Raw genomic sequence first — 25,152 nt, 5'->3', positions numbered from 1 at the left:
AAATCAATTTCATGGCCCTTTTATTACTGAGGAGATAAAGCCAATATTTAGCTTTCAATTCTTCACAATTATTGGGCCCCTGCTTTGCCACTTGAGTGGCTGCGCTTGGCTGGGGACAAGGACACATCTGTTTATGAGCTGTGGAGGCCCAGGGGCCTTGGTGTCCGGACTCCGGGGAACTGTCCTCAGCTTTCTCTCCTCAAGCCTGCAGCACAGAAATTCAGCCTTCTTCAGGAGTGCACACAGAAAGGAAGAAATATTAGACCTAAAGAAAGATGGGGACTGTCATGAATCTCATTTATCTAATATTTTACCCTCTCTACACAAACAACATCAAATTTGAATACTAATATTCATATTCACAACAAGAGCAGTTCCAAATTCAACAGAAATGTTCCTGTATGAATTTTTTCTTTGTAGTGACTTTTTAAACAGCTTTAACTCACTTTGTTTTCTGTGGAGTATACAGTATATCCTTGCTAACCCCTACAGCTTTGACATCAAGGGTCCTATGTTCACGGCAGCTCAACGACTGGCACTAGCAGCTCTCCATCATTCTGGTATTTTCCTAAACTTAAAATTCTTGTGGTATTTTGGTGCACAGTGCAGCACACATGGCGCACAGGTGGGAGTTTCATTCAAATGATGCAGTACAAAGCAAGGTGTTGGTATTTTGGTGGAAATTTGGTCTTAGACATTGCACTGAGAATAGACGTCTCAGAGCCACACCTGTTTCTGTCGCATAATCACTCTGCCACTGCACGGTTCTGGTCTCAACAAGAGCTTAATAAGTATTTGGAGCAAATACAGAAATCTGTAGCCTCCGGTTTGAGAAGTGCTGCGCCAGAGTGCATAGATTATAATATGATGTGACCAATTACGACTTGAGATATAGAATTATGACTGAAATACTGTCAGACTGATTCAACCATATAAATAGCTTGACCAAACTATTTCTAAATTTTGTTTCTATCACCATTGTAGAAATGTAATGGTGTGGGCGTCACATCTTGCAGAGAACAATATGATTTCCTGATGAAGCTGTTTCTTCATTTGGTGAGCTATTGTTGTCATGCTCCACTGTGATTGGCACCCTTGTGCTATGACACCAATAATGTGACTGGATAATAATGTTATTATTATTATTATTATTATTGTTCTCAATTCATGGTATTGTCAGCTCTGTGCTGAAGGAACACAATGTGCATCTAGGGCACTGTAAGGCTCTATTTCCATGACTGTGCATAGCAGATTCCAGGATTTATGCCAGTACAGTGGCATTTTCATTGGGTGCATGCCAGTTCTTTTCTTACCTGCACCTGTATTTTGTGAGTCTCTGTGAACTTGACTGTACTGAAGTAGGAGGAGAGACTCAGTAGGGGCAGTGTCAGTAGTGATCAAACAGCACGGTGCAATTTTTGTGTCAAGGTTTCTCTGGATTTTGGCTTGCACCGCCTGCCTGCACAGACCAGGTCAAAAGCTTTGTTTTCTCTATTACAAAACTGTCACAGCACTTTGTTGAATTACACACTGCTCATAAAGAAGAGAAAAGGAGGTGATGTGATCGGTCAAATGAATGCTAGTCCCAATCATAGTTACTGATGATGTCTTCCTCCTAGTGTCACCACATTTTTAAGCTGCTCTGCAGATGAAATCCATGCTTTTAACAGAAGAATTACCAAAACAGTCAGTCCCCATGATTTGCATTGTGTGTCAATTAGTCATGAAAGTATGTGTGCTCAATTCAGAGCTTAACTTTTCTACATGCTTTATTGACAGTGACAATGGCTTGTTTCGATGCTACTAGGACTTGCAGAAGAAGAAATGTGTAAATTCTACCCATCCAGGCTTTAAATGAAGTTCTCTATTGAACCACGTTCAGCCCTGGAGGAAGGTGACAAAGCCAGGCCAACTGTTACCTATTGACACCTACAAACTGAAAACATGTACTTCTATGAACATTACATCTGATTTTTCTCCTGATGCACTATTTCCCAAAAATCTCTGCAGATATTTCTTGGCGTTCTGCCTTCCTCCACCACAGACTCCTCGCTTTCTGATCCTATTACTCAGAAAACGTCACAGTGAAAAGTTGTTGCATTATGCATCAATAAGGTCCTATTTATGTCCTACCAGTCTGACAACAGCTTGACTGATGTTAATGCAATCTGTACTGTTCTTTGGCCCAAAACTGCCAGCAGCAGCTCACCCGTCATTGACAAAGGAGCTCCATCAGTCACAGAGCACTCCACTCATTTCTGCTATAAGAAGACTGTCAACTATCTAATGCGCAGGGGGAGCCTAGGGACAGCTGATATTTTTATGGAGACCCTATGGAGCAAATAGCCAATACCCGAATTTGAAAGTGAAAATTAACAATACTAATACCACACTAAAACTATTAGATGAGCAAGGACACATTACACACTTTGTCTTGATAAAATTCATAAAACAGAATCTACCGTCACATTATACCAAGATAGAAAAAATATTGATGGTCTACTTAGTACATTTATTTGTGTCTTTGGAGTGCAGTTTACCAGGATTAACTTGCTGGCTAACAGAGTTTGCATGCTAAACTGGTTAACACGGTTTTCTTTGGTTTGGGAGGTAGGCTCGTGAATGGTGAAACAAGCCTTTCAGCTGGCAGCTACAGTCAATTTTGGGGGCAGACAGAAGGAGTGAGACAGATGAACGGTAAAGAGCAGAGACGAGTAAGACAGATGAACAGAGGAGGACAGCAGCCACATCAGTTGAAAAAGAAGACAAAGAGAATGAGAGATTGAGGGAGAAATGAGGCCAGGACACGAGTGTCCAATTCATTGTTGTGGAATTCTGTGAGGTGTTTTGGTCAATACAAATATGTCAAGGAATGAGCTTATATTGTACTCCGATAAAACACAATAGCTGCACCTACAATAATGTACTACAGTATTCTTCTACACTATAAATCAGTGCAAATGTTTTATGGTAGTTGATGTTTAAACTATCAAAAACATATCTAAGGTTACATATTTTTTGTTATAACTTAGCAAAAATCCTTAGAATGGTCCCCTTAAGAGCCTTTAATTATTCATTTGTCACTTGTACTTTAATTTTGGGTGGCATTTACATTGTAGAAATGCATCATGGTATCAGAGCATAATTTTCTTTGCATGTAAAGTCTTACATGTAATATGCAAATTATCCAGTCAATTCAGTTGTCGCATGAATGCAATTAAATGTAAGCAGTGCCTCTGAAATATTGTGGATTCATCAAAATGAAAATAAGTAAAAATACTAGAACCTAAAATTTAGCTTGGCAGGTGAATTTTGTTACACTATTCGATAACTCTACTGTTATACATTTTAAATTAGATTGACAAAACCAAAATGTACTTAATCTGACTATTAATGTGTCTTGATAATTTAATGTTAGAATGAACTGAATAGCTCATAAACTATTTCAAATAAATGACGTGGGTTGAGCAACAAAAAGAGGAAAGTCAATGTGAAAAATGCGAGAAGGAAAGAAATTATACAGGAGGTACACATTTTTTCCTGTCAGTGTATGACAGTAAGAAGGACAAGCCAGCGGAAATAAGTCTGTTGATAAGTCATAGCAGAGGCAGTGAAGCACACTGCCGCCTTTCCACAGGAGGAGGGAGGCATTCTGTCAGAGATGGAAAACTGACTCCACTTCACATCGTTGCTTCATCAATAACCTTTGATAAGATATAGAGAAACACATAGAGACAAATAAACAAAGAGAAAAAAAATATATATCAAAGTTACAAAAGAGACAGCCACCTATAGCAAGACATCTTTTCATCTTCAGACTGACAAGTGTCCCATTGTTGTCATCCTTCAGTGCTACTTTGTTGTTGTTGAAAGCATCTCTAGGTTGTTGTTATCAAAGCCATAAATCACAGAGCTGAAGAGAGCCAGGTGGCTTTCATATGAACTGCTGCACACATGCTCATGTCTCACCTCTCCTCTGATCAGCGCAGACCTACAGTACACACAGAGATTTCACTCACATAAAATAGAAACTGGTGTCTGGGAATGAGCCAAAGAGAGAGAGAGAAAGAGCATTTACATGCACGCCAATAATTCAATTATAACCAGACTAATGCAATACGCATATTATTGCAACTCTCATGTAAACACCTTAACCAGGTTATCTTACTCACATTAAGGTCCTAATCAGAGTAAGCATAACTTGATTAACAGGGCTGGGTTGCTTGTCAATCATTCAAATTAATCTTGCCATGTGTACGTCTGTTTTTGTTTTTTTCAATGTTTGGATTCTGTGCACGCGCCATAAAGGTCACACAGTGAGAGGATGCCAAACGGTTTGTTTGAATGGTTGGAGTAGCGTTGATGGAGAAATGAAAACCCTAAATCATACAGTGCATTGGTACAACACTTCTTTCATCTTATAGCTGAAACACACACATGAATAAATTCATTCATAGTAATATTTTATTCTGTTGTTCTCTAAGCCTGTTTTTCCCATATGTCCTTTTGTGCATCAACTAGACTGTTATGCAAATTGTGTAAACTTGGGAAGTCAGTCTTGCTTCATGCAATGCTGTGCAATGATCATGAACAGATCATATAAATGGTGAAGCTGAACATCAATAAAATATATTCAAGCAAAAAAAAAAAACAACTATCTATAGCAATGTCCCACTTAAATTGAAAAAACTGCTGCACTGCCAATGAGATAGCAACTACACACTATAAATATCACTGAAACATCAAACTTTACTGCTGTTAAAGTGTATGTACTTCAATAAAGGAGTTACCATTAAATGAAAACAAACTAGTGCAGAGTATAAATACAACTCTTCTTGGATGAAGTAAAACAGCCACTAAAAAAATGACATGACGTCTCATAACCAACTGAGAAACGGATTGATGTGTCGCTCAGCATAACAGCTGCTGACGTCAACTACTCAACTGCATAATGGTTTTCCACAGCAGCTGACCACGAGACAGGTGTATGTATGGTAATAGTGGTGGTGGTATTCTAAATACAGTGTGGGGCTAACGTGTTGGCTCCACAACACTGAAACCTTCAAACTCTGAACAGTATGATAAGAATAGTCAACGTACGATGGATACATTCCATCACTGTGTGTTTATGTTTGGCTCGTGGCTTTTACTGTCTCTCTGTGTGTGTCTTTTTGGCTCTTTTTCGCCAAAGCTCAAGGTTTCTCTATGAAATGAAACCATTTGGCGCGCTGATCCTTTGCCATTAAGACTTTGTGGCTTCTGATTGGGAGGAGAAAAAAGTCAATTACAGAAGTGGAGTGAACTAGGGCTCAGCAAAGCCTGGCATTATGGTAGTAATTGCACACATAATCTTATACCTTTGAACAAAATGATGAGGCCAGGAAGGAGATATATTTGGTGAAATTTCAACTAGGAAACCTTTTTGGAATCACACAAAACTAAAATTCTGCTCTTTCCCTTCACAAGACGTAATCACAAACTAAAACTCGTTTGACACATCAAGCCACATCATCTTATCCACTCTAACCATTACACAGTGAAGAGGTTGGATGGCAGTTTTATAAATTTGATATGTATTCTGTATTCATATTCCACACAAACATGCATCTGCCTGCTCCAGAGAGCCGAGTGTGCCGTAAACACGTAGATAAACGCGATGTGACATCTCTCTCCACAGGGAGGTCAGAGGTGAGGTGAAGGTGAGCTGAGGCAGGCCTGCTGGAGTTAGCAGGGAGTGAGGGATTTGCTCAAGGACACTTCAGCAGGTTGGATTTTTGCTGACACGGGGGCTCGAACCGCAGACCTTGAGTTGAAGAGCAGCCTCAATACTCAAATGTTGCCTGTCTAAACTGGCATAATGAATTGGGATTGCAGACTTTAACAGGTGTTTGTAGCACTAAATTAATCCATTGTACTTTAAAATCAATACAAAAACTTTTCATACTTCATGTTATAGCTTTAATGATAATGCTCACAATAACCATAACTTAGAAATAACTCCAGCCTCCAAAACTACAATTCCTGCGCTCACATCACACAGCTGTACACTGTGTGCGAGTGACTGTGATGCTGTGTAGTGAGCTCCGGCAGAGCTCAGTGTCTTTTACTTCAGTTCTCAGTGACAAGAGTGCAGGTTCTTTGTAGCTGAAGTGCATGGCAGCATAGCATCAAAGAGGACAAACTAGGCTCTTTATTGAAGTGTAGCCGCACTTTCGACCTCTTCTTTATACTCCTTCCCATGCACTTCAGTAAAAAGGAAACTTCTCCTCGGCTACAGAACTGATCTTAACACATTCCACTACAACACAAGAATCAATATAACTATCACTCACACACAGTGGTTAAAGATGAAGGAATGGAGAGTGAAACAAAGAGAGGTGTGAAAAAAAGGCTTTTCAGAAAGAAGAGAATCTGCCAGGATAGATAAGGTAAAAAAAGCATTTTAATTGATTTGGCTCTAGAAACAGTGAATCTGGTATGAGAATGGGACAGGATCTTGGTTTGCAACCCTAATACCAAGGCAGTTTATGATGGTGACTTAAATAGAGAGAGACAGACAGGGAGGACACAGATGTCTGACCTTGCAGTGGTGCTTATGTAATGGTCTGCTTCAGTGCATTTAACTGCAGTGCTCCTTTCCAACCTGGGATCGGTAAAGGCAACATGTCTCTGCAGAGCAATCTCCTCTGACATCACTCCGGACACTCAGAGAGTATGAAAAGGTCCTCTGAGCGCCGAGTGAATCAGTTGTTATGGCCCTGCCTGTGTGGTCCCCACGGAGCCAATCATACTAATTAAACTAGACTACTTAAGCCTCCTCTCATTAGTGTCCAAGTAAACAGCCTTAATTTTGTATGCATTTTAATGCCCATCTCCCACTTCTGAGGGTGGTAGTGGAGGGGACAGCTGAATGATGAAGGGGGGTAATTTCAGGTTTGCTCAAATGAAAGGAAGTGCATTAAGTGTCATTTCACTCATTCAACTTAAAATATGTGTTTGTGGGTTTGCACTTGATCAGAGCGTTTCCCAAAAAACACAGCAGGTCCAACTTGCTTTCGCAGAAATTATTGATGGAAATTAAGTGAAAATAATCTGTGTTAATGGTAGTAATAATAATAATAATAATAATAATAATAATAAGAAGCAGCAGCTTTGTCAACACTATTTCATGAACATGATTTTATAGCTGAGTTGAAGCCCTTACAGACTTCATTATATTTTAGTCAGCTCCGTGCACTGCAGTTACACAATCAAGCACTGCTCCAGATACCAGGGGCAAGTAGGGTAAAATGTGGCATGACCCAAAAATAGCACTGCAACATTGGCTTCCACTTGATTACTAGAGCTGTAAACAATGTTTCCACATAGAGCGTAGGTATGCAGAGGGTTGTGTGCTATGATTATGAATATTTGCATATGTGTGTGTATGTATGCACATGTCCATGCACTAGGGAAAGAGTGATGGGAGCAACTGGAGAGCTATTAGCACAGTCAGCAGGAGGGAGGGATGGAAGGATAGAGGGAAAGGAGGGGGCAGCTGTGTAGAGACCTAGCAAGTACCACACTCGCTGGGCCTGGAGCTCTCGAACAGTGGGTGGCATCAAAACAACAGGCAGTAGACACAGAGCATGGTCTCACAAGCCCCCTTTTGCACAGGCTCCTCAAGGCGGGAATGTTGCGCCGTTATTCCGCCCATTCTGTATAAAAGGTGCCAACATGGAATTGTTGTTCAGTCATTGAGCCAGCAGCGGAGGTAGTCACATTGCCAGATTGACGTCTGTGTGAAAGGGACAGCTGGCATGGCGGGACTACACACACTAGACACCGATGCTGTGGTGTTCTACGTCATGCCTCTGCTTCTGGAACGCCGGCATGCTATCTAAAATCACACACGGGGGCAGCATTATGCCGGCTTTGTTTGGTTCAGTGTAAAAAAGCAAAGCCAACATAATGACAGGTCTTCTTTGTGGTAATATTTTTGGATTTTAGTATAAAAGTAAAAGGGGCAACAGACACACATATATTGCACTCCTCTGACTACCTCCGTGTCTGTGCTCCTTTTCTTTTCTCCTGCTGCTTTCCAACAGTGTCCAAAGGTGGCAGCCATGCACGAGGCAGGGCAGCTCAAGATTCATTTCTAGACCAGCAGCTTAACAATCGAGACATAATGAGATGTAGCGTTGCCACTCTGCCTCTTACAGCAGCTCATCTTCCCCACCACAGGAACCTAGACTGCCGGTCTCCATGGCAGACTGTTTGCCTGCTTCAGTGTGTGAGGATGTGCCTGCTGTCCTAGGGTGAGTTAAGACCTGGGCAAATGAGGTGAACCATCTCTCCCAGTTTCAGGAAATAGCCAGCTTTTAGCTTTCACTGTGTCAAAGTGCAAGCAGCTAGTTTTTGCAGACGGGTGCTTGCACACCCAAGGAGGCACACGTGCCTGTGCACGTGACCTAACTTGTGAGAATGTAAGCATGCATACAGATCAGTACAAACTGCATCTACATAGAAAATACAATTACACCATAAAACAATAAAACAACTGTTTGTCCAGCCAGTGCCTCTATACCATGTCCAGGAAAACAGTACAGCACAGTGGTAGCGTATAGTGTCTTCTTCTGATAACAAGGCTCAAGTATATATAAAACAGATTTTTAGGGCAGTCAATGTAGAGCAGCTCTATAACTGCACACATAGAAGTAGACCTACTGACGTCAGAACAACACATTCACTGCTGTCACCGGGAACGCAGTCATGGCCTGGGGAGCTCAGAGAGTCTGTATGTGTGTGTGTGTGTGTGCCGTCAGCTTTTGTGTGGAGACAGACAGACAGGAACACAGAGAGAGGCCCCTGGTAAAGTCCCTCCACCTCCTTTGCCTTCGACGCAGCCTGGAAGAGTCTTTGATTGTGTCAGCTGTATGCCTGTGTGTCCAAGTGTGTGAGAGCGAGATGCGTTGTGCATGGTCATTCAAGTGTATGAGATCACGACGTTTCTCGTCAGGCCCTATTTTAAGGCCTGAGACTCATGGAGTGCCCCGGCCTCCATAGACCCATTGGGCTAATGATCAGCCTTGGCAATTAAAGCCAATCTGTGAGTCAGTGTGGCATCAGGAGGGCCATCTGCTTCCAGCCCTGTAGCACTCACTCTGGCCTATGGGACCACTTGCTGGGGTCACAGCTCACCCAGCTTGTAGTGAGTTGGTCATAGGATCTAAGGAACAATCTGCTGTGTAACTCCAGTTCAACAGAAACCAGCTATACAGAGCTGTGTGCGCCACCACCACGACTCATGAGTGCAATAAACACATTAACAGTGGGATATGCGTTTTGGGGCACAATACACGCACCCATGACAGAGGTAGGCTCGCCATCAGCCTCAGGCCAGTGACTTTTCCCACCTGTTCCAGTACTGTGGCCAAGAAGTGGGGCAGTTATTGTACTGACATGGGAAATGTAAGATGTCTGAACATTCAGGAAAACTCTGGACTTACTGATGACTGCACATGGTGTCCCAAACTACATCATCATCATCATCATCATCATCATCATCATCATCATCATCATCATCCATACATGAATTAATGAGCTATATCCAGCAAGAAGAGAGTTCATTTGCACTGAAAGTTTGAAAAGACATCTTTCAGTGGGATAAGATGGTATTGTATCTTCTGTAGAACAATACTGATATCATGGTGTCTGCCCTGGATCCTCATGAGACCACATAGGTCACAGAGCAATGCCACTATATGTATTTACACCTGCAGAGTTTATGAAGTTAGTTTTTGAGGCATCAACTCACTTTCTTAGAATTACTGTCAGACATTTTTAACATCTCATTATGGTATCTATCAATACATTCTTAGTTTTAGACAAATGCAATTGACAGTTTGCTCACCTACTGCTGTCCCCGGCTCCAGGACCCGTGATAAATACAGTTCAATGTTACTTGATTACAATTCCTGCCCTGTTAGCTAAAGTAACTAACATTAGCCCAAGTGCGCATTGCTCGGTGTTCCCAGTAAGCTAGCGTTTATGTTTTGCGGCGCATATTCCCAAAACCTGAAAGGCAACACCACATATGCCTTATGTACTCAAAATGGAAAAGATAGTGCCAACCATAAGCCAAAGTGATGTCACACGTATGAACTGTTACAGAAAAGACCTCCAGGCCTGAGGGGTTTTACTATGACAAAGAGCCACAACGGGTGTTGAGTTTGCTTTAACACAACTGAACACAGGAAAAGATTTGCTTGTTCTGTATGTTCATTTTTACTAATCAACAGATCTTTCTTCTATTGTTGCTTACATTACATTAGTTTGTTCTATCTAAACACCACATAAAAACAAGTCAAGTTAACAAGACCTGACTTTCACTGTCACTACAGCCTGAAGCATAACATTCAAAAATATATTATATATTACATGAAATGTGATTTCTGATAAGACTCTGTCCTGTGCATCCAACCTTGCAGAAGCTACCTTTGCATCAAAAGTTCAAAGCTCTATATAGTCCATGTCAGCACCTTTCCATCTCCCAGTAGCAGACAGGTGCCAAACCCTGGGAGGCTAACTGGTGTTTCAGACCAATGCCCTGGTGTGACCTCTGGTGCATTTATCATATGCTTGGTTAGTTCTGCCCCAGTTTATAGGGGCATGCAGCCCTCAGGAGCAGTCCCCATCATACCAAATGCACAGGTCAGCAGCTCTCTTTTCCTATACGCCACACGCTGAGAGGACAGCTGCTCCCTGTATCTCTGTATTCTTCTCGAGAGGAAAATGGAGGGGTTCAACAGGTCAACAGCCTTCTATTTGCTGTTACTTACAGTTGCATGGAGCAACATACAGCTTCTATAGGCCTACCCCACACAACACATTTCACACTGAATCATGGAGAACATTGCAGAGTTAAAAAAAGAAAAAATAATCTTTTCATTTTAAGTATTAATACAAATACAAATGGACCCATCAAATCATTTATACTGTATGCTGCTTGAAAATAACTAACAGCATAATGTATTCTGCTCACTAGAGTTTTTTTTCAGTAGATTATCCTGGATTCCTAATACTGACCTTATTTCTGACTTTAATTTTAATTTTTCCAAGAACTGAAGGACCCAAACTTGTTGCTTGACCTTGTTTCTTTGCCTGTGATTCATGCATATCAGCTCCACACTGATTTAAGGCTTTTCAAATGTCATTTTCTGTTCCTCCCAAAAGCAAATTAAGATACTAGTCTCTTGAAAGAAGAACCACAGTGTCAGTGACGGTTAAGCTTAGTTAATAAGAATGTTCTGTAATCAATCCAAACAGTCTTTGAAATTAGAGAGGGAAATATCAACTGTTTAATACCATCTGTCCCCCTTTTCATGAATTGATAAAGAACAGAGTGATTATTGTATATGTGTCATGAAGACATAAAGATTATTCATAAGCTAAATTAGCCACAAATACCTAAAAAACCTATCCACCAATAAATACAGGTTTACTTACTGTAAGTCACTCTTGGGGTATTTATATACCCCATTTACATTCATTTTCTGGAGACTTACCCTAACTATATAAACCACCTATTTACCAATTAGGGACACAGCTTTTGTCCCCAATTGCACAAGTCAGCCCCAATCAACTGGTCTCAAGTCTGTTGTGTGTGAGTGTACACACACACACACACACACACACACACACACACACACACACACACACACACACACACACACACACACACACACACACACACACACACACACACACACACACACACACACACACACACACACACACACACACACACACACACACAGTTTATTATAATAATGTGTTTTGAGAAAGGGACAAAACATGTTTTCTGTCTGCAGCAAAGATCTCATCAATATTTTCATAGAAACAGTCTGGATAGTTTATCTTGACTGTTAAGGTAACCCCAGCATTACCCACCTCCCTGTCCTCATTGCACCTTGCTATACTTACCACTGCCCTCTCCCATTCTTAATCATTCTTTCTCCCCCCATTCTTTTTCTACTTAAGAGGCTGACTCACTGGACTCGAATTGCTGTTTGTCTGTCATGACATCTGGAGTAGCTGCTGAGTGTTATGTCTTTCTCTCACACAGTCTGTCTCCCCTGATGGGACCACCACTAACATCTTCATCCCTGTTTTTTTCTGTGTAGCATAATGACCTCCTAGTAGCAGCCCTAATGGAGCCATAATGGTCATTTATGCCAGGGGAGGCTCTGAGGGCACGGCTGTGGAGGCAGCGAGTCGCTCAGGAAGACAGGAGAGCGGAGAGAAGCTCCTGGTTAAGTCCCTTCACTTCCGCCTCTTCCCTTTAGCTCCTGAATCTCAGTCTTTGTTTGAATATGACATTCCTGTGTGTGTGTGTGTGTGTGTGTGTGTGTGTGCATGCATGCGTGTGTGCTCCATCAACTGTGCATTCATGTGTGCTGCATAAAAGGAACTGATACAGGACTGCTTAACAATAGAAAGCACAATATGGATATATGAGGGGTGTAGCCCTGCTTTTGATGTTAACTTCTACAGCTTATTCACACACATCATGCACATATACATACAACCATTTTCTTTTTTAATTACATTTTCCCCTCACACACAAGCCTTTTATTCATGCATACATCATCCACACAATAGAATATACTACACTTCTCAGACTCGTACATGTCTCTTCATCTATATTTGCCAACACCACTGGCAGACCACATTGTGCATAAAATACAATGCATTAGCTTAACTTGCACTTAATGTGAAAAAAATGTATTTCAGGTCATTTGCATTTCAATATACCCAGTAAACACAAGGACCTTTTACTGTATATAGTCTAAGCCTAGAGTTATTAAAAAAAAAGACAATAGTTCAATACACTGGAAGGCTGTGATCAAATAGGATATTTCTTTGAGGTTTTCAATGCCTTAATCACGTGAGGTCCTGCAAACTAGACACCTCATGCTTTTAATGCGGCATATCTTAGGATGTTCCCCTGGGCGCTGCAAGTTGAATAATACAATGGCACATTTATCAGCTAGCTAATGCTAATTAGACTGTTGCATAGAAACGAGAATAATGTACAGTAATGTTCCTTATGCCTTGTCAGCTCCTGCCTCCTCTGTTTCCAGCAATACTCACCCCTGCGTTTTGGGTTTAATTAGGAGAAATAGAGCATCCTATCTAATCCATTAGATAGATTTCATGTTTCTGTGTATAAACATGGGAGAAAAAAAAAATGATCCTCCTATCCTGACGGTTTGATCTCCTCAGGTAATCATAATATACTGTATTCTGTAAGCTGTACTCAAATGTAATGAAAAGAAAAATAAACACAGCACTAAATCATGGAAAGAGATGAATGCAGTTTCTTTCTCTGCAGCACAAATTGTGGTGACGCAGTGTTTGTTCCACTTGAGATTTAAGACATTTACCTGATGCTGTAAAGCAAATGTCAGTCAGCTCCGAAGCATTTCTTACACCTACTCCCACGACATGAGGCACGGATCTTAATATCAACACAACTTTAGAAATCTTCTTTTGAAGCTATCTGGAAATCAGTGCTGTCCAGACGTTTTTTTTTTAACAGCGGCATCTAGGGAAGGAGTGCGCTCTTTAATGTCCGATCAGGTCCCTTTGTACCTCGTTTGAATTCCAAGATACATTCAATTTGAGTTAGCTCTTTGTAGCCTGATAAATGTTAACTCTGAAGTCTGATAATTCAAGTCAAGTTCTGTACTGCTGATGTGTGCTGTACTTTCATTCTTTGATTCAGGCCACAGCTGCCATCCAGACTGAATAGAACACTGCACTGTTTGTACTTTCAAGTTTTCTCTAGGCTAATGTAGAAATGTCTCAAAAGCAGTCACAATTATGCAATTATTTTTACTATTATAAATTTAATCTATAGACAGAGTGATATAGAAAGAATGGGTGGTTGTATTCTTGATTGAGAGCTCCGTCATGTTAACAAGAAGCCCTCTATGAGATACAATGACTCTACTGCTGTATGTTTATAGGCAGCTGTGCATGCGTTCAATAGCTAAAAATGAACAGGAGCAGCGTGACTGACATGTTGGCTATCTACTTTAGCTCAGCCTAAGTGATACTGATACTTATACTCACAGATATGTACCACCCTGACATCACTCTAAAGATATCTGACAGTGTTGTACAGAAATCCTGCCAATGTTGTCATTGCAGTGTAACAGCACATGTAATATTGCAGCCAATTGATGATAGTAACGGCAGCTGTTAAAGGGCAGGTTCATCCAAACTGCAAACAAACATTTTCTCACTTAACTCCAGTGATAGAGTATGTAATCTCTGAAAGGCCTCTAGCCTAATACATTGAAGGTGAATGAAAATTCCTGATCAAAAAAATAAATCATGACATGTTGCTATTGATTTTTTTTATATCTGATTTTTAATTACTATAAGCATGAGATAACATCCAATTCACCTCAATTATATTGAAGTGGTAGTACAAATCTCACAGGCAAAAATATCTGTGCAGCTTGATGCCAGAAGATGCAAATGAGAAAAATGCGTTTGGGTGAATTGACCCTTTAAGTGGCTTGCTAGTGTATGATATGCTTGGTGCTTTTCAGTATGTTAACCTCAATTATGAGGATTTTTAATCTGCTTGATTAATGCTTTTTGTAGAAAAGGTTGCAAATGTTGAAGGGTGAAGGTGAGTTCAAGGACTGATAATAAATATGGATATTCAAATGCAAGTCAATAGTGATAGTGTCAGAAAAATTAGCATTATTTTCTTCCAAACACATAATATGACAGCACTACAACAACATGAGTCTCTGGGGTTGGTGTTATTTGAAGGTAAAGAAGATAACAACCTCAGCATAAGACCAGAGGTTTCCATCTTAAACAGCAGAAATGTTTACATCCACACAGAAAATGTGAAAACATGACAACACCCTGCATATCACATTTGCATGCATACATTACAGTCTCCTCTGCTTTCATTTAACACAGACAATTCTATACTGTTCATCATCAAAGTGCTGTATGTGCATCAGCACAGTCTGAGACAGACACGACTGCCGCAAGTCGCTGTGTATCATAGTGTCAAAAGTCTCTCCAAACACACTTAACCTTATAACATCATTGTAAAGTGGAGGGAAAATGTGTAACTTATTCATAGTAAACAATTAAGTAATTATATCCACTATCTCAAAGAAGAAGAAAAAAAAGTGTACACCTTCTTAACATTTGTAATTCTGAGGTAATGTAACCGTCGCTGTCTTCTTGATCATCACTACAAATGCAGTATGCAGCATCAGCTTTGAAATTCATTCATTCATTCCAACTTTAGTACAAGCGTAATGCTGAAACGATGCTGCCACAAGGTAAACAGTGTGATTACAGCAGCATACAAAATGCAGCAAAAATCTGAGAAACTTTCTTCATCAAACACTTCCACAATCCTCCTTCCTTATCAGTATGAATGTATTTGGAAAAGGCTGAACAAGATACAAGTACAATGTATGTTCAAGATTAAATAACTGTAAATGAAAATATGTGCAAAGATTACCTCTGTGCCCTTGTGAACATGATCTCTGTCCTAGAACTGCCGCAGAAAATCTATTTATTGAATGATTGATGAATCAATTTCAGGGATGTATATGAATTTGTAAGGGCCTTGCGATTTGGAACTTGTAGTACATTTTCCACTCCTCAGATTTCAAAATCCTTCATTTTTGTTGTGCAATTAAGAATACCCCATGGCTTTTTCTTTATAACCAAACAAGTTTGTTTTCTTCATTCAGTGTTTCTCATAAAACTGAATTGTGTGCAGACTAGATGCATTTCCTATCTCATAAAACATTTGCAAAGGCATTTTTTTTGGTGTTGCGAAATTTGCATTGTTTACATCAGCAGTCTTTTTCTCCTTTTCTTTTTTTATTGGCACATTATTCCGCCAGCAACTGCATTACTGCTCTGTGCGGTCAGCAGATGTGTCATGTATCTATCATGTCCCCTCCGAGCCTGGGGTGTGTATGTGATTCCTTTTGCACATGCTGGTAAAGCAGGAGACACAAACAACACAATGACCCACCAGTGGTCAAAAACTGTTTAAAATCTCCTCTCATATTACAAAATCTATAAGTTATATAACTTTTTAATATAACTACACCTACATGCGACAGATAAAGTCGTGACATAGATGTGTTTTTTTGTGCTAGAGCTGCAACTAACAGTTATTTCAATATAGATTAATCTGTCAAATTTTTTTTTTTGATTAACTGATTAATCGTGTGGTCTATAGAATGAAAATGGTGAAATGTGTAATGTCTCAAAGTCCAAGGCAACATTTCCAGATTGTTTATGTTGTCCAGCCAGTAGAAACCCTAAGATATTCATTCATAATGTGTAAACTGACTAATGACAAAAACAATAATTTCGTCATTATTACTTTTCTGTCTATCAACTAACTGATTAATCAACGAATTGTTGCAGCTCTATCTCCATCAATCAGACAGTGTTCAGTTTATTTCATGTGACTCAGCTATTTATTAAATGTTAACTACACTTTGTAAAATTTCTCCTCCATCTGTCACAAGTCATTTTAACTACTAGTTCAAACACAAATAAATAGCACTGTGTTTGATTCATCCGAGCCAAAGTTTGCCCTTTGGGGTAATGCTCTGATAGATGCTCTCTTATAAGGACACGATTTTGACAGATAGGGGATGATCTGATTTACATCAGTAATATCTGAGGGCCCTCTAAGTGCATTAAATAGTAATGATGTCTGAGCTATGCTGGAATAATTTTCTAAGTAACTAATGGCATACAAATACAGACACACAGAAACATACTGCATGTGATCAATATCAAACACACTTTGTGATCAATGTTGGATTTAATTCGGGGTGTCACAAGGACCTGAGTGCTAAACTGTCAGATACTGTTGAACAGCCGTTGAGCTGCTTTGAGTCTAACTGGCTGCACTGAATGATGTTTTTACTACTATTACTGTTGGCTCTCTTTTCAATTTCTTGAACTCTGCTGTAGTAGAAGGAATGCCAGCTTTGGTTTCTCTTTTTCTGTGTATGTCTCACTGAGTTTTCTTACTTAATTCAGTGTTTCATCACTGATCAATGTTTTATCACTGTTTTATCTTGACAATTGAGCAATTGCCTAACCACTTGTTTCTGTTAACAGTGGACCCCTGAGGTTTACTGGGTGTAAAAAAGCCTTGAAATGCTGCCCACAATTTATGCCTCTTGGATCCAGCCAGCTTGGTCCCAGTTCCATTTATTTATCAGATTGTTTCAGCGAGGTTGTGTACAGTGAGAAAAAAAACACTTTGATCTTAAATTGAGGATGCTTTCCACATCTTAGTAAGGAAGGACACTAGTCAATATTTGGCCTGAGGTTATTTAATTTGGACAAGGAGTTTGATTCATATATTAAAAATTCCAATTACCCTGTCAAGAGTTGAACGAGCCCAGAGGAGGCTGTTTTAATCATACAGCTTTATCAAACTCTTTAAATTGAGTTTAACATGGACAGGATCATACATTCTGCCTCGGGGAAGGTGAAATCCCCTTAATTTGTCCTAAACAGTAAACATTTTAAAAATCCATGTTTAACTAGAATGACTTACACTGAATAAATACTGATCATTCCCTTCCCTTTCAATTTCTTCTCCCTCTTATCCAGGATCCAAGTTTATAAACCTTTTAGGATGCTTTTATAGATGATGAAAGATGGACAAATACTCATTCTCGTCAAGTTTAAATCTCATTTTAAATGTATACTGCACACACAAAAAATAATGTATATTATTGGTCTTATGATTGACATTAAAAATGCAATTATGCTAATACATTTGGCCATTTAGAAAGTGAAAATAGACAAAAAATAGCTTAAATCACACATTTGGTATGCTACTCATGATTGTCCACATTGATGAGTAGGTGCTATTCCCTTTCTTCTGTCAAATAATGTTGTGGTCAAGTATAATCTGGCATATGTCTGATCTGCAGGTGGTCACAGCTGGACCCCCTGTGTTACCATTTCTGAATCTATTTCACAAAGATATTACAGAGATCTGAGCTGCTGTCAGATATTTCCCATTCTGTCTTATCAGTTGCAGGAATGATGTCTGGCACAGCAAACAAAGTATGTGTAAAGTCCTTAAATAAAGCATGAAATTGAAGGGATGCCTGTCTAAGTGAGGCACAGCAGAGCCACAGGCCCTCTTGCAGCAGACAGGTACAGCTGCTCACCTCCAGACTGCACGCCTCCCATTTGGACTCCCATTAAAGTGGCCGGCAATCTGAGTCAACACTTTTAAATGCAGAAAATGACTTCATTCATTTCACATTATAAAAACCACATTATAAAATCTTCCTACACAAAAATTCTGCTTTATTTTTCCGCTCCTCCGCAAATGAATTTGCATACATTGGGCCATGGAAGACGAAGAACTTCCTCCATTTGAGACATTTGGTCATGGTGGTGTTCAAGTATGGGATAAAAAGGAGTAAGCAATTTACTTCACTATACATCAGCTTTCAAAAGCTCGTTAAGAAATCCAGACACGTTATTTTCTTATAACCCTGCAGATTATTTGGTGACTGACGCGTATACTGATGAGCGTTTGTGTGTGCGCATGCAAGTGTGTGTTTGTGTTTGTGTATGTGCGTGACAGAAATCAGCTGCAATACTGATACTTGAAGAAAGCCTTTAACTCACCAGGGAACTGGTAGCTGTAGCTTGGTGCGAATCCAGTGTATCCGCGGCCGTACGTTGCCACAATATTAGGGTAACCTTTGATAGAAAGAAAAGCGATTAAAAAGAGATGATAGGGAGACTACAAACAGTGTAGACATATGATGTATATATTATACAAAGATATGATACCAATGTAGTGCAAAACATATTAAATGTGAGCGTGGAATAGTCAAGAATAAGCATCACATATTGGACCAATTCTTCACATAAAATCTCAGCCCTAGCTTGCCTTCACTGAAAAACTTCAATATGCAAGAATTGATTCACTTTAAGGATACAGGCCTAATAAAGTGGTGTCATGTATTTATAGCTCATAATGTTGATGGTAAACTGTCAACTGAAAAACATTTGCTTTATGTGCAGTTTGACAACATGCACCAACCCTAATCAATAGTCAACTGTCACAATTACTTTAATGTTGCTCTTTTTGTTTGCCTTACTCATCACCAAATGTCAGCAATTCATTTAGTGAATAAAATGCTCCTATAAGAATAATGGCTACAACCATTAAAGTAACAGCTTGTAACAGCATTTCCTTTGAAGGGAGAAAGGCTGTGTGATTTAAAATGTGAGAGTTACACAGCTGCTAAAATGTTTACACCATCTTGCTTTAAACTTAGAATGTTATCCAACATGAATCAATAAAGTATCTCATTATATTTTAACACATTTATGAATTCTAAAGGAATATCGATTCTTATTTTGTTTTAATAGGTTCTATCTTCATGTTGCCTTGTTGCATGAGGTCTTCATTAAGGTTGGGTATCTGATGCCAAATCTGGTAAACAGTTGGAACCACAAGCCTCAATAAACTGTTGGACAAATAGTGTTGCTCTTGGTTCTCAACTGCCCACTTCGTTTTAATTCTTTCAACCATAAGTTCTCTGCATTTTTATAGCTCAGTGTAATAACAGTTTATAGCAGGCGCCTTGCAATGACGTTGGCGTCTGTCTTGTGTGCATCTCCAGCGAGCAGAAAGGTTCATATAAAATATGACAGGATGTAGTTTGTTTTAATGGTCGTAACAAGGTTCTGCTGGATGTCTATGAATTAAAGCTGATCTCTAGTTCGTTGTGCCTTGCTTTTACCTATTCCATTATTACTAAAATGCTGCCATTATATTATAAACCATTTTCAAATTAATTTCAAAAAATCTAATACATTTTTTAAAAAGTTGTCTATTTTAAACTTCACTTCTTCATTTTGTTACATGTGTAATATGTTACATGTGCTGTTTAAGTTGTCTGCTTTGTCCAATTATTTGTCTCTTCAAAACCTAATCAGTCATTTTTGATTGGGAAAACATCTGTTGTCTAGTATAGTCTTGTCTGTGTTATACAAGCTTTTTATTAATTAGGACAAACTTTTGATGGTGATTTTACCTTTTTCTTTACATTTCAATCACAGATCGGGTTCTTGATGTTGTGTATTATGACCAATTACTTCAATATTTTGACAGGAGATCCTACAAATAAGTACAGACATCAAGTTTAACATTAACCACAACCACTGATTAAACCTTGGTAAATGTGACTACAAAACATCATCTCTTCACCAAAGTTAAAGTGTTTGCCAGGGTATAGACATGTTTAGAAGTTGTTTGGCCCCTGGATGGATGGAGAATTGTAGTGATCCCCAAAGAGGACCCAGTGTCATTAGAAAAATATAAAAGTAGCAGATGTATTGTTCATCTGCTGTCGTGATTCTTATTACAACCACAGACCCACCAGTTAATTAGCTGGACAGTTTTCAGACAGAAGCAGCTGTGGGCAGCATATTGAGAAACGGGGTGTGAGGGAGCAGGCAGCTAGGAAGTGGGATACAGACAAAACATGAAATTTGAGAAGAGTGGGCGGATGAGCAAGCGAGCCTATGTGTGAGTCTGTGAGAATTTGAGCATCATCAAAGGTAATACAAACATAATTAACCCTCTAATTACAGTAAATGTCTCAGTCTATCTGTTTTCCTCAAGCTATTATCACCTTCAACCATAACTCTGGACTAAATTACCTAATAAGAGGAAGTCCTTTAGGCCAGCAATGAATCACTGGAGCCAACCTTGATAACTCCTTCTTCATTGTGTGTAAGCTACACCTCAGAAACTGACCTCAGAAACCTTTTTCAGGCTTATGTGTCCTCAGTTCTAATTAGCAATGTACTATCCTGCTAAACTGGCTGTAGTGAATGTCTAGATTGTTAATTCTGAGCTACAAATTCAGCTTTTATAGACACTGCAGACTTATACGCTGCAGACCGTATTTCCTCAAATAGTAGCCGGGCCTTTATTTACCTCAACTGTACTAGACCTTTATTGGAAGCAGGTTTACCAGTGTATTAGAAAGATGGCTTTATTTCTTATTCCCTCTGTTTGAATTATATATATTAATCCAGGTGAGTACTATTTATCCTTAACTAGCATACACATTATATGACATGCATCAAGAGTTTATCCTCCCTTGTTTTGTCCCCTGGCCTGCTTGTGTTGAACACGCCCCCAGCCACAATCAGACACCCAGCTTTTAACTGCTGTCTTTTATTTGAGGAAATATGGTAAAACAACTAGTTGTGATGTTTCTATGATTAAAACCTTGTAAAATTATCTGTACAATGCATACTGTCGGTCTGTACTATCTGTCAAAAGTCTGGACACCCTTCAGTATCACATTGCATTTCTGACACTAGTATCGAGCCTCAAATATTGACTATTTTTTTTGGGTCCAGAAATGTCATGTATGTGTGTGAATGCATCTGCAGTATGAATACCTCGATACATATTTTGCATGAATGCATTTTTGTGTATGTGAGTATGTGCATGTGTGCTTGTAGGCTATGTGTGTGTGTGTGTGTGTGTGTGTGTGTGTGTGTGTGTGTGTGTGTGTGTGTGTGAGAGCGAGCAAGCTTGTGTGTAAATGCTCTGCTCTGTATGCCTCAGAGCCGGTGCCAGCTGGAATCAGAAAGGTTGACCTTGGTCATAAATATCTAATCAGTGTTTGCTGTCCATGAAAAAGTTCAATTTATTCCTGACCCAATGGGAAAATGCCTCTCCCAGACCCTCTCCCCTCTCTCGCAGACAAAAAGAAATGCAACTCAAAGAGGCGTGAGGGGAACCATAACCTGGTATGGATGAAGCGGGACGGAGGCTACACCAGAAAAAAATAAAAATCTTCATCAACTGCTGATGAGAAATCATCACCAGGAAGCTACAGATGGATAGCTTTCACAAAACCCCCTCATTGTTTGTTTGCTCTGAAAAGAACTGTGATATGATACAATGAAAAGCTATCACGGACCGCAAAATATTGGTTATTATGTGTTTGATACTGTCTTACTGTCAAACAGAATAAATGCCAAGCCAAAATTGTTGGCTTAGATACTGCACCTCCTCATACTCCCTTATTTCAACATTTTCTGAAATAGCTAAACCATTTTCCTAGTCTGATGTACTGCATGACAATGGCTTCCACATTACTAAATGGGGATTTGGAACAAGGTGTGTGCACTGAGAGTCTAAGAGAGTCTATAGAGAGTAATATGAAAGTGTAGGGAAAATGGATTAAGATACAGGCTGAGTAAAGCTACTATTTCATGAAATCCTTAGCATGTTCATTCCTACAAATAATGCGAAACATGAAAGTGGGAGGAAAGAAAAAGAAACGGCAGAAAAGAATAGCAGGGAGAAAAAGAGAGAACCTGCTGCTTTTCCTTTCATTTCACTAAATCTGTGGTTCTCAACCTTTTTTGGGCCAGCGCCCCCCTATCCATTATCCAGGTCCCTTTCCGCCCCTCATCAATTAAAATGTACGCTAATTGTCTCCCCTGAATATTAATGTTGATTATTATTCGGTGTTATATCATTAAAAAAGCATGTCATTGAATGCCAAATAACAGATTTGATTTAACTGGACAGTTGGAATATCATTATCATTAGTTTGCCGGGGAGCAAAGCCGTGTGAATAGAAATTATATGTGAGTGTTAAACAAATGCAATGGATAGAAATTTGACATTCAAACTTTAATTAGGTCTCGTTATTGATCACAAACAGCAGCCAATCAGGAAGCGTTAATTTGGTTCTGGTGCAAAACAAGAAAGATTCTTATTAATTGTTTGAAGAGCCGCCTACCAAGGGTAAGGTCTGAGGCTACTGGAAAAAAAGGGCCTCTTTATGTTCATTTTTGAAGGAAATAAGCAAAATTGCTTTGAAAGTTAGTGTGAGCCATGTGCTTGGTGGTTGTCTGACAGTTTCTTCACTGCACGTTGAAGAGAAGTTTGAGACAGCTGTAGTGCACCTGGGACGGTCAAGTCCAAGCGATTGCAATACTTGGATTGCATGTGGAGGACCTGGCCGACTCCCTGCTCAATGAGATATGTTGTTGGGAAAGCAGGCGAAGCATCCTGGTCTTTTCCAGAGAGCCAGGTTACACTGGGCACATTTCACCCACATGCTGCCCCAGCCAGATGTGCTGAAAGCAGCAGGGGCCTCATCGTCGCTATCCAGGAGCATCCACTATGTCTTGGATAGCAGGCTTGCATTCAGTCATGTCTGCCTAAAAGGGTTGCACCACCCAGATGGGAACATTGAGGTTCAGGAGGTCCATGAAGCATCAATCATTACAAAAACGTCTGCATGGTACATGACGTCACATGACATTCTTAAGTGGAGTGGTGAAGCCACGATACCTGCCACCATCAGTGGTGCATGCAAGGATGTTGGTAATTGGAATGGACTTCTCCTGTAGATACACATCCAGTGCATTATAAATGGTCCTGGCCCTTGTTGTTTGTTCCCAGATATTTGGAAAGCAAAAATTCCTCAGCCACCTACTGATTGTTTGAGGCCTTATGGCGGACATAGGCCATCAGCAGAGCATTGTTGACAGAGGCCGTTCCAGCTGAAGGCTGAATGGAGAGCCCTGCAGGATGGCACACAGCTGCTCCTCTGTATCAGCGCCCATTTCATTTATCCTGTGTTTGCTACAGTGTCATTGTTGAGTGGGATGGATTTCAGCACCTGTGTGGGATCACGCTCCATCACGGTAGGGATGACCTCTTTGATGGCAGGGAGCATCAACTTCTCTCCGTTTGTAAACCGCTGTCCACCGGCTGATCTTCATAGCAAAGACACTGCTGATGGTGCTCCTACCATGCTTCTTTTTGAGGGCCTAGAAAAATGGATACTCCATGTCTGCCTTGTCTGAGTGGATCTTTTTCAGGTGTTCCTTGAGACATGAGGGTTTCATGGCTTTATTTGAAAACACTTGTTCACATAATAAATTCAAGGTTGTGCATTGGTGGCAGAAAATACCGATCCATATCTCTGGTATTCAATATAATACTGGCACATTTGTCTAGCTGATATGATTGTCTTATGATGCTAATATTTATTCCTTTCGATTTGACTTTGGTAGGTGGTATTAAGTTATATGTCTGCAACATTCAGCTGCAGTTTAGCCTGCAGTGCAAATGCTAGCTTGGCTGCAAAGTTATGACATGATGTTATGACGTTTTGAGCAAGCCTATAGTTCATGTTGGCCAGCAAAACCATAACACCTTTAGCCTACCTATTAAGAAACCATGTTTAAAAAAATACATGTATTTAAAAAAAGAAAGAAAAGTAAAACAAGAAACATTTATTTATTTATTATTTAAATTATTTTGGTATTAGCGAAATTGGCTAATATGGCCCAATTCAGATTATAGGAGGGACCTGAGCAGATTTTAAACATGGTCTATTCCACCATGAAACAAAAAAAAAGTTATTATTCTAGGAGCACCCTAACCCTAATCATACCTAATATTTGTTGTTATTTGCTGTAGTTGCCTAGGTCTAATAAGCTAAAAAACCTACATGGATTTGGCTGCCTATGTTGTGCAAAATGTATCGTTGCTATGGCTTATATGGGCATCATGCATGCGTTAAAAGAATTGAGGCGTGCTTTCTGATGGAGGAGCATGCCCGAAGCACCTTAGCGCACCGTTCCATAGAAAATTATGAAAAGCTGCGTGCAGGCGATTCGGAAAAAAAGCCTCATCATTGTCAGGGAAAGCCTTTCCAAAAAAAGCTTCAGTAGATGGTGGTAAAAGCAAGTCTAATGATAAAATTGTGAAACAACACCTTAACGCCCCCCTTTAAAAAATATTGCTTCCAGCAACCCCTGATGTTCTCTAAACGCCCCCGTTGAGGAACGCTACACTAAATAATGCCTGCCATTGTGTCTGGCCTGGTAGCGGCCTCTTAGTGCTCTTATTTGCCTTATTAATATGCATGCTAATGTACCTATTTTATGGCTCAACAGTTCTGATTCACTTTAAAATCAATTATCCATCTGGTACACCCATACCTCGCCTAGGCTCAAATGTGTATTAATTTCAGCAAACATACATCGGGCACAACA

At 39.8% G+C, this 25,152-nt stretch overlaps 1 protein-coding gene across 6 annotated transcripts in view; it reads right to left on the bottom strand.

Moving 5' to 3' along the window:
• The window catches only part of LOC133994578 (RNA-binding protein Musashi homolog 2), a 243,370-nt gene that overhangs the window by 25,670 nt on the left and 192,548 nt on the right, over nt 1–25,152 (bottom strand). For all 6 annotated transcript variants that reach the window (XM_062433898.1, XM_062433900.1, XM_062433902.1 and 3 more), the window contains exon 10: nt 18,721–18,795. In XM_062433898.1, the coding sequence (XP_062289882.1) occupies nt 18,721–18,795 (75 nt within the window). The remainder of the gene's footprint in view (nt 1–18,720; nt 18,796–25,152) is intronic.

The sequence above is a fragment of the Scomber scombrus genome, chromosome 14, assembly GCF_963691925.1.
Source record: "Scomber scombrus chromosome 14, fScoSco1.1, whole genome shotgun sequence".
NCBI lineage: Eukaryota > Metazoa > Chordata > Actinopteri > Scombriformes > Scombridae > Scomber > Scomber scombrus.
This window is presented reverse-complemented; position numbering and strand designations above follow the sequence as displayed.